The 14,575-nt window shown below is 47.2% G+C and overlaps 1 protein-coding gene across 1 annotated transcript in view; it reads left to right on the forward strand.

Annotated features, from left to right (window-relative positions):
• The window catches only part of LOC143427951 (headcase protein-like), a 57,264-nt gene extending 53,095 nt beyond the window's left edge, over positions 1–4,169 (forward strand). Inside the window, exons 3-6 of the mRNA XM_076902482.1 lie at positions 3,165–3,353; positions 3,444–3,629; positions 3,741–4,039; positions 4,110–4,169. Coding sequence (XP_076758597.1) covers positions 3,165–3,353; positions 3,444–3,629; positions 3,741–3,914 — 549 coding nt within the window. The 3' untranslated portion in view covers positions 3,915–4,039; positions 4,110–4,169. The remainder of the gene's footprint in view (positions 1–3,164; positions 3,354–3,443; positions 3,630–3,740; positions 4,040–4,109) is intronic.
• Positions 4,170–14,575: the final 10,406 nt, after the last annotated feature.

Here is a 14,575-nt window from a genome sequence, read left to right on the forward strand (position 1 = left end):
CACCCTTTCGCGTGCATGAAAAATGCATTCCTTTATCTGGCGTTCACCGGTCGCATCGCCGGTGCTGGTAACATTCGCGTCTACGTGATTCGAGGATATTTGCCGATGCATAATTAACGCGCTGCCAGCCGTCGTCCACTCAGGCGTCGCGCGCGGACGAAGCCAGAACGGCAAATTCCATTTTCCTTCTTCTAATCGCAATTACGTGTAATCGTCTTTGCACGCGGAAATCGAGGGTAAGCCGCTTAGCTGGAGATTACCGGGAAAAATCTCGTAAAGCACCGGAACGCCACTCTCCTCCTCCTCTTCTCTTCTAGTCCGTGAATGCCTATCTGGCTTCTTCCTTTCCGTTTCCAGTTCTCTTCTTTCCCTTTTGTCCGGGCACCGCGGATTTAACTCGATGCGCGATAAATTCTTTCCAAGGAGACGTCTCCTTTTTGAAACTTGGCTACAGCGAGCCCCGACTTCCCTCGTCCCGAGAATTGCTTTCCAAACTCGGGGTTGAATTTCATCGAGCAACACGGAATGGATGCGTCTCGCGTTATCGCTCGGGAAGAATAGTTTTTTCCGGGCACCCTCGATAAAATTGGACGAGTCACGCAACCGCGTCGTCTCTCGTATCAGTTGTCAATAATATTAGGGGCCGCAATTTCTGTGCGTTTCTCCCTTCTGTCTCCCCGCGTTCCGCCCCTCGGGTGTCGCTCGCCAACCCCGTCCATGGTTACGCATCTCCCGCCGCTTCGAACAAAGGGGATGCGAAACGCGAGGATCTCGCCGAGTAGGAAGCAAAGTTCGTCGGTCGATCGATTATTTTCACGCGAATAAAACCACCGTAAACGGGGAGAGAGCGATATAATGGTTTCACAGTAGATCAGTTGCATCGGTTGGGCATGAAAAAAAAAAAAAAAAAAAAAAAAGAAAGAAGCTACTCAGAGGGAATCGGACCTCCTCGAGTAGGCGCGACAGTGGGTCAGTCAAACTGATATGGAACCCGAGGAGCGAAGAACGGAACGATTCTCTCCCCTCGAGAACGAGGGAAAAAACGATAGAAAGAGCGTGGGAGTGAACGACTGGCGAGGGAAGGAGAAGTCGGAGCGTCGCGTCTCCAGCCTCCGCTTCGCTCCGCTCCTCTTTCTGCCCCCCATTTCCGGTCGAGAAGACACGCGGCAGCGAGGCTCGTCGCTCGTATCCTTTGTCGCTCGGTGCTCGTAAATCCGTTCGGCGAACCAATGTAGACGCTCGCGAAACCTCGGTACACGCGGTAACTCCGCGCGCGATCATACGCCCGCCCACCCGTTCCTTTCTGTATTAACGAGGAGCAGAACGCCCGCACCAGTAAATTCTCCCCGCCTCGACCAACTTTTCGAGTATCTCTCGTGGCGGCGACATTTTTTTCCTTTCACGATAAAGTTTCTTTCCAAGTTTCCGCGACTCCCTTCTAGCTGTATCGCGAGCGTTTGATGGCAGTTACCAAACTTCTGTACCACGGACTTCGATGGTGGTTTGGTTAGCTTCCTCTCTCGTCTTCTTCTACCTTCGCGGCGAACGAGTCTACGCAACGACGTTCGATTCATCGGGAATTAGTAACGATGAAAAAAAAAGAAGAACGTTTCAATTTCTTTGTTCGCTTGGCCGTATTCGCGAGCCAGGGACGAGAAGCGGAAGCGAACCGGGTCCGATCGTAACGAATTTTACGCTCTTCCATATAACAGAGCTTTATCGTTCCGGGACCTATGGCCGCTCGACGCTGCCGTTAAGGTCTAAGTAGGAGAGTCCTCGCGAGAGAACCGTCTTGACAAATCCCTCGGTGGATGGCGGACGCGTTATACTTTTCAACCTTGCTTTCCCCTCGATCCAGGCTGGCGTAAAATGCCGGTTTCGGTATTTTCAATAACCTCCCTCCTCGAGGGGAAGACGAATTTTATTCGAAGGCATCGACCGTCGTGAAAAATTCGCCGGTGATTACCCGACATTATTTTCGATGCACGCAATTCCAAGTCGGGATTGAGTTCTTACGCGATCTGAAATTCCTCTCGTCCCGGGAAACGCCTCGAGAGAACGGAGATTCCTGGAAAGAAAGGTTACGGAAGGAATGCCATATTTATCCAACTCTGTCCCCGTTTTACTGCGTTATAAAGTTTACGCAAAAGCTCGAAAGAAGACCGGGTCGTTTACGAGTTCGTCGACCTTTTTCTTACCTGCGGTCTATTACCTCAGGCCCTGCCCCTCCTCTCCTCTCCTCTCCTCTCCTCTGGCTGATTTTTATATTTATTTGTACCGTCCGGTATTATCGAATTCCGATAATCCGCGACGCCGGCATCGTAATCCTCCCCCGGACGGGCAGCCCGCCACCACCCCCCAGACGATATCCCGCGATTTATGCGTCTCCCCTACTCCTTTTCTTTCTACTTTTTCCCCCTTTTTTGCTTCGTTCACTTTCCTCTTCCACTCTTAGCCTTTTAGCCGCGACGATAAAATAATCTGCAAGGGCGGCGACCTTCGACCCGCGCTTCCGGAGTCGCCGCCCGGGCCCGGAAAAAATCGGTTCCCGATGCTCTTTGTTTTTCTCCCACGTCCATCGTTCATTTCATCTTGTCGCAAAGAATAATTGCCCTCGCTCGCCGCAATTTCGGCTCGCGTTCCTCCCCTACCCGGGGCCGTAGCCTTTCTCCCTCGGCTCGATTAAAAGCCCCGGTCAGAGACATTAATTACGTATCTCAGGAAATTGTCTCTCGACGAGCAGTCGAACGTTTCGTCGTCGAAGGCCAGGGGCCTCGGGAAAGAATCTCTCTCCTAGCGAACTCGTGAAAAGTTGAAGCGCGTCTCTCCCATGAATCGAGCCACGCGCGATCGGTTTTCCGTTGCACCGGGAACGGCTGGCAAAGTTGCCAGACCGATCCAATTTATTTATTCGAGCCACTGAAACGCGAAACCTGCCTCTCTCTCTCTCTCTCTCTGTTGACCACGCGAGCCCATCCATTTGTCCGTTGAACCGTGGAAAACGAAAGAGAGTAAGGGATAGAGACAGAGAACGAGAGAGAGAGAGAGAGGTTCTTTTCTTGTCGACTCGAAAGGGGTGACGATCGCGAGCGTGGAAATAGATTGGATAATCGCGGATGGATTCGTAGGATGGATGAAAATTTGAAACGGTTCGTTTGTTCCAGATGGAGGACGAGGGGAATCACGGGAACGACGACACCAGATGCTTTATTCTGTCGACGCTGGCCGCCCTGCAGTGGTCCCGGGTCTCCTGCGTGCTCTGCCGAGCGCCCATGCTCGTCTTCGACAGATATCCGTTGGTGGACGGCACGTTCTTCTTGTCACCGAGACAGCATTCGCCCGCCTGCGCCGAGGTAACTCGAACCACCTTCCCGCGTTTTGCTCGCTCTTCGAGCGACCGCGATCGAAGCGTTCGTCGACATCCTGGTTGGTCGTTGTTCCAGGTGAAGGTCGAGGGTCGCACGCAATTCTTGTCGGCCGTGTGCATGAGTTGCCTGGAAGGTAGCGGTAGCCAGCCCGTGCGTTGCCGTTGTTGTACGCAGCTGTGGGACGGGTCCAGCTTGGTCCTTGGAACGATGTACAGCTACGATATATTCGCTGCCATGCCCTGTTGCACGGAGCGACTTAAGGTAATTAGGCGATTCCAGTGGTGTACGGGAGAAAGGAGAGCCTAACGTTGTTGTGCTGGGTTCGAGAAGAGTTGTTAACGTTGAAACAATCCCGATGTCTCTCTGTTACAGTGCAACAGCTGCCAGAAGCCTCTGATCTATCCGCATCAGCGGCTAAACTTCTATTCGGACTACAGCCGCGTGTTCGCGTGTCCGCATTGCCGAGCCGTGGACGCCCACTTCGTGAAACCGCTCTCGGTCTGCTTCACCCGCGAACAGTTTCAGCTTTATAGCCAGTGGCCGTAACCATTAGGGAACTTAGTTACCCGGCGGCGTCTAAGCACCACCGCGACTGACCCGCGTCCCCTCTTCTTCGACCCACTGATCTCCCTGCTCCGAGCGACCTTGCTCTAAATCCTCCGACGCATTTCGTTCGCTCTTACCAGCGATTATCGTTACCGAAAGAGAGAGAGAGAGAGAGAAAGAGAATAGCAGACGAAGAGAGGAGAAGAAAGGAAACGCGGAAGAGAGATGCGAAAAATCGTCAACGCGACAACGATATCGATATCCACCGGATCCGACGCTTTCCTCTTCCACTCCGCCTTTATTTCCTCCGCTTACACCCCTCCCTCGATTCACACCGTTCCCGATCCGCGTTCCGATTTTGCAGCAGCCAACATTCACGAAGAGACTTTTATATTTCGTTTCTACTTTGACATACGGTAGCGAGTAAGGAAAACGCGAGCGAGAGAAGCTCTCCAATATCGGAACGGCAATTACGGATTCCCCCCTGATCGAGTGGAAGGCGAGAGCGGTCGGACAGAAGAAAGCGGCGATAACGTTTAAGCTTTTTCTTTATCTACGTCGATATCGATCCGTGTTATATATTAATATTGCACCGCGAGGGACGACGAATCCTGTATCGACCTGGAAATCGTCGAGGTATCGACTCCTGGCGAGAATTACGGCCAAGGGCGCTAAATCAGTATTATCAGATTTTTTAAGTTCGTGGATTAGTCGAATCGAAACGCGAGCGAAATTCTTAGGTAGTACGTTGAACGAACGAGAGCCTCGGTATATACATAAATCGTTTAAAATTAAGGGAAAATTCGCGAAATTAGGTTTAACGGATCGGAACGTCGTATCGAGAGTTTCAGGTGAAACGCGCGAGTCGTCCCTCGTGTTCCATAGTTGAATTTAGTTCGCAGAAGGCTAAGAAAGAAGTTTCAGGTAAACCGCGAGAGGGAAGAACGAATAAAGGAGAAACGCGTTAGCCTTCCCCGTAGCGTATATTGTACAGACGAGAGTGCAAGGAAGAGAAAAATCAGAGATGAGAAAGAAAATAAAAATGGAGAAAAAGGTCAGTTCGAGAAGGAAAAGGGGGAAGAGAAATGAAACTATCGTTTGTTACTTAGATAATCGAGAACGTTGTTTTTTTTACATTTTATTAGTTTATACGTTTACGGCGGCCATGTTGATTTTGTTTAAGGATCTACGACTCGTTCGATGGGTTTCGCGTTTGATCGGCCGGGCGCCCAGCGATCCTCCGCCATCGAGATATCCTTTTCCCTGTGATTAGACACCCCTTTTTCGTCGAGGACGCAACCAGGGCCAGGCTTCAGCTTCCTCCAAAGCTTCTTCTTCTTCTTCTTCTTCTTTCCTACTCCGCAACCCCGCTTAGCATTTCGATTTCAGAGCGGAGGGTGGTCGAAAGCCGCGGGCGCCCCGAATAGCCAGTGTAAATACGTACGTAATTAAATAACGTGGGAGCGAAGAAAGAGGAGAAGAAAGAGAGAGAGAGAGAATGAGCGAGGGAAGATATTTTGGTTTTTCTGGCGATGCTGGTCGTTGCTCTATCCATCAATAGCGGCCGTCCCACAACAGACCGCCCACCGTTTCCCAAGGTAGTAATTAGTCGATCGTGTACCTTCTTTACGTTACGTCGATTTCAAAGTATACTTAATCCATTTATTACGCCGGGAAGAGTATATTTAGGAGATTTCTATTAATCGTGTATCCCGTAGAGAGGTTTTTTCTAGCAACGATCCGTGAAACCCGTCACGCGCTGTCACTATCGAACCGTGTTTATCGCTCGTCGTTGCGCTTCAGCCCTGCCCCCCATCGGTTATGCTCCCTTTCTCAGTTCGTTCGCTTTTCTTTCGTTCTCGAGGCAGCCACGATGACGGGTTTCATCAAACCGAGCACACACGCCGTACGATCATTGTGAACAGACGAATATATTCTCGCGTAAGGGCTCCGAACCGACAATGGAACCCGTTTTTATCATGTTTTCTTTTTTTTTCTCAACTAAATTTGATAATCGCTTTCGTAATTACCGCGTCCCGAGATGGGAAAATCATTGATCAGAGGGGAAGGAGCGGGCTAGGTTTTTCTCAGAGTGCCAAATAACAAGGAGAAAGGTAACGGTTCAAGTGTACGCGTTCTTTCTTAGCTTTCTCGGTTTTCGAATGGCTATCGTCGGAAGGAATGGTTTCGTGCTCGGTTTTTCGCTACCCCTATACGTGTATCGAGTAATACCGCCAAGTGCATGCGATTCGTTCCTGGTTAAAACCCTTTCGTCGCGGCATGGAGCGCGCGAGCGCGCGCGCGCCTACTTTTTGGTACTCCCTACCGTTTTCAATTTTCGCTACGCGGTTCGCGTTGTTAAACACTGTACGTATAAATAAATTGTACGGGGACGTTTCATCGGCTCATTTTCAGTTCCTATCGCGACTCGATCGAAAAGGAACGAGAGAGATAGAGATAGAAAGAGAGAGAGAAAGGCAGGAAACAACGATCGATCGGCGTCGCGCAATCTGTCGAGATCCCAACCAAAACCATCGAGCACTTTTCCTCTTCGTTTCCAAATCGATCCTCGAACGGACACGCGACGTGGGTAGGAAAGAGAGTAAAAAAAAAAAACGGATCGTGGAGGGAAAGCTGCACGAGGGAAAGAAGCGCGCAACAAAGGATCTCGAGAGAAATGGCCATTTCGACGTTCTCTTTGCATCCCAGGAGAAGTGGGGAGGGGAGGTTGGTATAAAATGGTAGCACAAGCGCGCGTTTAGCCTGCACCGCGGTACTAGTTACTAAGGGTAAACTTTGTTTTTTATTTCTCTTCATTTTTCCCCCCCGCGTTCGTTTCGCCGATGCTCTGCGACGTCCGTATCCGATGAGAACGGGTTGCGGATTCAGATCAATTAGCCCCAGTTGATGAATCTACCTCGATCCACGCGACCCCGGGAGGAGAGAAACGAGCTTTCCACTTCGTAAACGAAAACTGCACCGACACGATCCTCCCCCGCAACCCGTTCGTTCGACTACGGGGACGTCGATCGAAACGCGTACGCGGTAGCAAAGGGGTATCGCAGAAGGATACGGGAAAGAAATTTTTTGTTTTTCTCCCCGGTATATATTCGAAAAGGACGGGACACGTCAGAGACGGAGAGAGAGGTTATGAGTGGTTGAACTATGAATAGAGTTTAGCATCGTATAGTCATTATGGATGGTGGCGAGGCGAAATAGGTAAAGGTAAGGTGGTTTTCGAGTAATCGCTAAGCAAAGTACGTAACGTTTATTGGAAAAGGACGGTTTTCAGATTCTAGTTGAAGGGAACTTCCTTGATTTCGTCCGTCGGCCGGCCCGCTGGTCGACGCCCAAAGATATATCTTTGAATTTCGTTGAACATTTTAGAGAACTCGGCTCTAACTCGGTTATCGCTCGAACCTCGCCGCCGCTCGAAGGCGGTGAGAAGGAAATGAGAAGAAAAAAATGAAATTTTATTCTGCAATTTATATATCGGTTGTTCTTCGAAACGTTCTTTTTCGCGCGGACATTCACGCGGTTTCAAATAATTTAACATGAAGATGAACTATATATATATATATATATATATAAATATGAAATATTATATACGAATCTACGTTTAAGGATCGGTTTTTGTCTCTTAGTGTGTAAGGCTCTCTTTACAGATGTGCTAGACAACTATAGGTATATATATATATGTATGTACACATACATATGTATAAAGGAATGAAAATGTGGTACACGCGGTCTGCGTGCCTGGTTACGCGACTCCCTTAGGAATAAAGAACACGCGTCTTGTATCCATTTAACGATTAAATTACGTACAAGTTTTAGCGTACGATATACATGTGTATGGGAACGAATGGTGGACGCGTTCACCGATCGATCCGATGGAGATTTATCGGATACGCGCAGCGATCTTTTCCGTCCTTCTCCTTGGTTTGTTGGAAATCTTCTCGGTGCACCTTCGAACGGTACAGCAGCAAAAGAGCAGCATCAAGTACGAGAGACAATAAAGCATATAATACGCGTCGTTGTCCATGTGTTACGATCGTCCATTTGTAGAATTAAAAATTGACAAAGTGCAACCGAAGAGGAGCATCGGAAAAAGCTGCTGCGAGCGTCCGACGAAACGAAATCGCGAGCCGATCCGTCGTTACAAGTCGTTTCTTTTTTCTTTTAAGTAGGTAGCACGTACACGCGAGACGCATCGACACGTATCTTAGACGTGGTATCTTAGACGGGTGTGCGCACAGGTCGATGTTCTTTCGGTAGTCGTAATTACGAAACGTGGATCCGCGTTTCACCGAGCACACGGGCTCGCGCGATAGTTCATTTTTTCATTTCATCTCCGCCTTTAACGATCCTTCTTCTTTTCGAAGCGAAGGATTCTAATTCCACCGAATATATATATGGCGATAGGAGATGCGAGTGATCGACGCGTTCGTACCATACATGCAACAGACTATCATCAACGAACGAAAAGCAAATTTCCTCGCCAATTTCTGTTCAGTTTTCACTTTTGCACATAGCGTAGGCTTCGTAGCTTTCTTAAGGATCTTTCTTTTTTTTTCTACACAGCAATAGATGATCGTCGATCCATCGAGTGGAGAATAATTTCTTTCCTTTTTCTCGTCCGGCAATCCTGTTGTCCGTCGAGAGACGATTTCAGTCGCGGCAATCGCGGGCACCTCTTCCACGAAACAGCGCGCGAAATACGAGAGTAATGATTTCGTACGATGTGCCCGGAGGATCTCGCGTTTTTCTTGTTTTCCAGCCCGGTTATTTTCAGCCGCAGAGACGTGAAAAGACCGAAGGGAACGAATGGGAGCGGAACGAACGAAAGCGAAAGAACGGAAACGAGCCACCGGAATGACGGCGGAGTGTGCGCGTGAGAGAGGGGTTGAACGTTGGTAAAAGAGGAGAAAAATGGGGTAAGGAAAGGAAAAAGATTTCAGAAAAAACGAAAAAGACAAAAAAAGAAAGAAAGAAAACGAAAAAAAATTAAAAAAAAAAAAAAAAAAAAAAAAAGAGAGAGAAAGCGTTTGTCCATCGACGAACGCGACTTTATCGAGAAAGAGGTACAAAGTGAGAAAGAGAAGGAGAAAAGTGAGTTGTTGTAAAGAGTGGAAGGAAAGAAGAGAAAAAGCGAGAGACGCGCGTACTTTATCAAAGCGTACGTGGAACCGGAAGGGATCCACCCGTGGATGAAACTCCTTTCGGTTTCGCGTGCGTCGAGTCCCGATTAAGTTTGACAGATTATAAATCTCATTCCCTCCCGTTTTGCAAACGCATGATATTCCGAGGCCACTGTTTTTTCCACGCCCGAAGAGAGAGAACAGATACGAATGAAGATTGATTATCCCACGGATGCGTGTTATTTGAATGTACATTTGCCCAGAAATATGGTGTTATTATAATACTGAAACGTGTTACGAACGACGATGAAATTTTATCGATTACGCGCTACTGGAGAGCGATATTTTGTTTTTTCTCGCGGACGGCGTTTACGTTGACCCTGTTTCGCGCCTTGCCTCTCGACACGCATCGTTCGATTCTATCGTTGATCCTTGCGAGACGAAAGGAGAGAGAGAGAGAGAGAGGGAGAGAGAAGAAAGAAAGAAATATGTAAAATTTATTGTCGAGCGAGTGTACGCGACGTCTGGTCGATGGCTCGAGGGTAACGAGGGGAGGAACTCTGGAACGAATTTTTCGGCGTGCTTTTTAGAGAAAGAGATTTCTATATCGAGCGTTGTGCCGGAGGCAAGGACCACGATCGCCGACCACGCAAATAGTACACACACCGGCTGTCTTTCACACTCTAACAAGGAACCGGGCTCCCAGTTAATCGAGCAGGATCTACGATTTTTCAGCGTGAACAACGGGGCATCATTTCGGGTGTGAAAGAATATATACATACATACATATATATATACATACACATATATATATATATATAAAAATATATATATCGGTGCCAAATCGTGTGTTGAACGAATTGCTGTTGGAATATTGCCGTTTGAAAACTTTTATGAAAAATTTTCTCGGAACTGTAGTCGAAATTTGCTCAACTCTAGAAAGAAAAAAAAAACGTGAACAAAAATTGAAGAGCACCCTTTCTTCTTCGGTCCCTGTCGGTGTATGTAAAGGTAATTTTTCATAAAGTTCGTTTCCCTCCGCAATAGAAGCTCGAAAGAACGGGAGAAGAAGACCCCGAGGGAAAATTCGCGAATCCTGGGAGCCTGGCCCGTAATCGAGTCGATTGGGGATAGGTTGGCTAAGGTACAAATGTACATAGGAACGTAATGTTGTTATTTAACCTATAACGCCTGTTCCCGTTTGCTACCTCTTGTGTTTCGAACGAAAGAACATTAAAAAAACGAAGAGAACGAAACTTAATATCGTCTATATGCTGCCAAAAATTTATCGACAAATTTTATCGAGAGACTATTACACTCTCCCTTTCTCTCTTTGTCTCTGTCTCTACTGTGGAAAGAAAAGGGTGGTTCCAAGACGGAAACGAGGCAATCGATACCGCACCGAGTGGATCGACAAGTTAATCGACGCGTAGCTGCGCGCACAAATACACAAACACACACACACCCATACATGGACAATTGGTTCACGGCTCTTTGCGTTTCCATCTTTGTACGGTTCGAGTCGTTGTTGAACCCTCGTTTCGATTTATTCCCTTTTTCACCCCGTTCCCATCTACGTTCGTTTTATCTTCCCTCCGCGAGGTGGGAATGGCTCGGTTTTTACGACCCGTGATCCAATCGATCGACGCTTCGCAATAGAGAGCAAGAGAGAAAGAGAGTGGACGAGAAAGAGAAAGCAAGAGAGAGAGAGCGTACGCAATGAAAAAAAGGAGAAAAAAAGAAATAAAAAAAAATATATAAACATACACACACACACACGCGCGAGCGCGATACACGTATATAAGCATATAATATATATACATATATCTATCAATATAAAGTCTCGTATACGGCTTCTATTATTCGTCGCGCACGATGGTACAATTTTCGTTTCATCTTCGTTCGATTCTCTTTACGCGATGTATTGTACACCCCTTCCTCTTCGAGTGTCCGTTGAACGTTCGAGGGCGCGTTCGAGAGGAGAGACAATCCGAAGGTTTCTCTCGTTTTGAAGATTCGTTCTTTCTCAATCGACACTCGAAGGTGAGATTCGAGGAAAAAGAGACGGTGTAATTAACGGTTCCCCCAAAGTATCGAAACCCGTTTGCAGGCAATTTCCTCGAGGGTTAAACCGATGTGTTTGAATGGCGTTTGGATGTGCTGTAATCACCTACACCACTCACCTCCCCTTTCGCACGTTTAATCGCGTTTTATACTGGTACGCGTGTATAATGCGCATAGATGATACGTAGTCGCGTGTTTGTATCGCAACCCAATTCCCTTTACAAGTCGGTGGAGGTGGGCTAGAATTTTCGCCTTCTGCCGTGTTTTAGCTGTTTAAAGGGGTAGTAATAATAACACAGTAGCGAGTAGCGGTAGTGTACCGATAGTAGTAGAACGGTAGAGACCTTTTCTGAAACTCCGCTCACGTCTATTTCGCGGCGTTTCTCCTAGCGGAACGTTCGCCGTTTTTTCCATAATCGTAGCTTTAGACTCGCAATAAATTAGAAGTGTAAATATATCGAAGGAAACATCGAGGACTCGTTCTCGGAGAGCCGAGAATCGTACTGTAATCGAGGCGAGCGGAGGCGAAACCTTTAGCGAGATCATTCGCAAGCACGAGGACATCATTGCGTATAAGACTGCGACGCGCACAGTTCGCGTTTGATCGTAAGACGGAGAGAAGAGAAGAGATGAGAGAGAGAGAAACGAGCGGAAGTATCGTCACTTTCGAATCGACACCAATTCACCGATACATGTATTTTCGTTTCCGTTCGGATCCAAAGATCGAGCTCGTTTCGCGAGACACTCGGCGTTTTACTTAAATTTCTACCAAGTTACGAAAGGAAAGAAGCGAGAACGGTGTTTCACGCGTGGAAACTATAAGCAATCTCCTCTTTCTTTATATCGGCGAGAAGCAAAGATCAATTCTTGTACCTTACGTGTCGTATTAGGGTAGTCTTTTTTATACGTGTTTCGAAAGGAACAAGAGGGAAGAGAAAAATCGTTTGATTCGATTGAACATTTCGTAACAATTCGGAGTAGAGCGTAAAAATCGGGGCATTTTTATTCGGCTGTGTTTATTAAGTGGGGGGGTTTGGAAGAGAGGAAAAAAAGTGAAAAGAAAAACGAAAAAAAAAAAAGAAAAAATTCGCGTAGTATTCGGATAAGGCTTTTGAAATTTAGATGAATAATTTTTGTACCCTATTTTTTTAAGCGATCGCCGAGGCGATCAGGAAACGAGATCGGGCAAAAAGGGTCGTACGTTCTTTGAAACACGCTAGTGTATTTAACTCGTGTTAAGGTTTAGTTTAAGCGCGTAGACAGCGTCGCGTAAATGTAATTGTGAAATCTCGTCGAGTACTGAGGGGAAGGAGGAAGCTAAAGTAAAAAATAAGCAAGAAGGAATGTGACGACATCGCAGAGAGGCGAAGAGAGATGTGTACGTATGGAAGACGAGAACCATTCGCGAAGCTCGCGTTTCTTTCTAGGTGTAATAGTTCTTCTAACGCGTCTTTAGCTTAGCTACTAACTAATTCGTTAATCAATGTCGATTGTAAAAGTGTGTACGAGAGCCGAATGGAGGAAGAGACCGATCGGAGGGCACATGGAAGTAGCGGAGAACAACGAATTCAAAGCCAGGAGAAGGGAATGATGGAGTGAGAATGTTTAAAATGAAAAAAAAAACGAGTAATAAAGAATCATAGTGAGACACAAGCATTTTTGTGCATTGCGAAAGCAACAAAATAATCAATGCTGGTAGTGCGGACCAAACGGGACAACTGACAGAGGCTGCTTCGAAGCGAAGGAAACCGAGAGAGAGAGAGAGAGAGAGAGAGAAAGAAAGAAAAGATGGGTTGAAAGTGGGGAGAAAAAGAAGGACGCGGAGGACGAACATCCGTCCGAGGTATGGAAATTGAGGAAATTGACTCGAAGAAGGAGGATCGAAATGCAGAGATGCGTCGAGGACTCGTAAAATTGCCGCTCCATCGGAAATCAACGTCTAGAGAAGACTCGTTCGTAGTGTTTAAACAAACATTTTGTCACGGAGCGTGTACTTCTTCCGAATGATTCCTACGTAAACGTAGCGACGCTTCTTTGCCGTTTCTTACTTTTCTTTGTTCCACCCTCTCGTTCGAATTGTTCGAAGGACGTGGAATCATCCGGAAGAAAGGACGCTTCGGCGTTCCATGATTGGCTACGTGGTATTCGAAAGCGATACACCATTCTTAACGTTTAAGCTCGCCGTCTCGTTGACGGGAATATATCTGTATTAATTGTACGCGAAAACTATACGGGAACGGATTCGTGCGTCGTACGAGAGTTTCGTCCAGACGAATCGGCAACATTTTTTCGCCTCGATCCTTTTCTTTTAATTTCGTTGCAACATGCGATGTTCGTTCTTCTTCTTTCTTTTTTTTTCTTTTTTTTTTTTAAAGAGAACAGCAGGAATTGGAGTAAAAAGAAAAACAATCATATTGACGCAGAGTGAGAGACTTGTGGAGAACTGGACGACGATCGTTGCGACGTTCCGATGAATATCCAAATATGTGCTAACCACGCATTCGGTATACGATGCGATATATTATATACACGCGTTAATCACATTACGATGTAACTGTAATCCATGTTTCGAGGATAGAGATCGAACCGATACATAGCTCGTAGGTAATCCGTTGCTTGCAGCGTTCGAAGCGATCTCCCATTTTTCGCGTCGCGATAATTGGGCAGAACGAGGGAAGAGATGGCTTGAACGCGCTATTGGTGGTTTAACGATCTCGTGTGAGTGGAGAGTGAGTGCGAGAAACGAAAGGACCCGCCAAGGAAGAGAGTAACCAACGCAGGACACGATACGATTAGGACAGCAGCATCGCGTGTTATAGCTTTTCTTTCACACAACTCTTTTTCGTTCGTCGACGCGCAAAGAAAAAATAGGAGGAGAGAAAAAGAGAGAGAGAGAGAGAGAGAGCGAAATATAAATGAGCGAAGAAGGGAAACGCGTCGTTGCGTCCGTTCGGTCAATCCTCGATCGCGAGGAAAGTGCATCGGAGATTGTGAACATCGAGAGAAAAGGAGGAGAAGAGGAGAAACGGTTTCCGTTAGTTCGATACCGGCAGATCCTTTCTCAACACTATTTAATTTAATTGGCAGACGTCTCGAGTGGTGTGGAAATGGAGGAAAAGGAAGGAAAGAAAGGGAGAAGGCTCTTTAGCGAGCAGAGTCGAGGCGTCTAGCTGTTTTTTCTTTCATCGTCCGAACAAAAGGACGGGATCGGTGAAAAGAGGCCGCGAGGATATTTAGACGCAGCGCGGGAACGAATAAAAGGAAATGATGTTGGACCGATCGTAAGCTTTAATCGAACGTGACGCTCTTCTCTTTCGACGAATGGTCCTTCTTCGTGGTCGTCGATCACCACGGGAATAGGAGGCGCGTTTCTTACGGTCGACCTGGCCGCCTTCTGCTGGATCGGATGAATCGGAGCCATTTCGAGTTGCCGTTCGAGAGGAACGGATAACGAACGGG

This window comes from Xylocopa sonorina, chromosome 10 (assembly GCF_050948175.1).
Source record: "Xylocopa sonorina isolate GNS202 chromosome 10, iyXylSono1_principal, whole genome shotgun sequence".
Taxonomy (NCBI): Eukaryota; Metazoa; Arthropoda; class Insecta; order Hymenoptera; family Apidae; genus Xylocopa; species Xylocopa sonorina.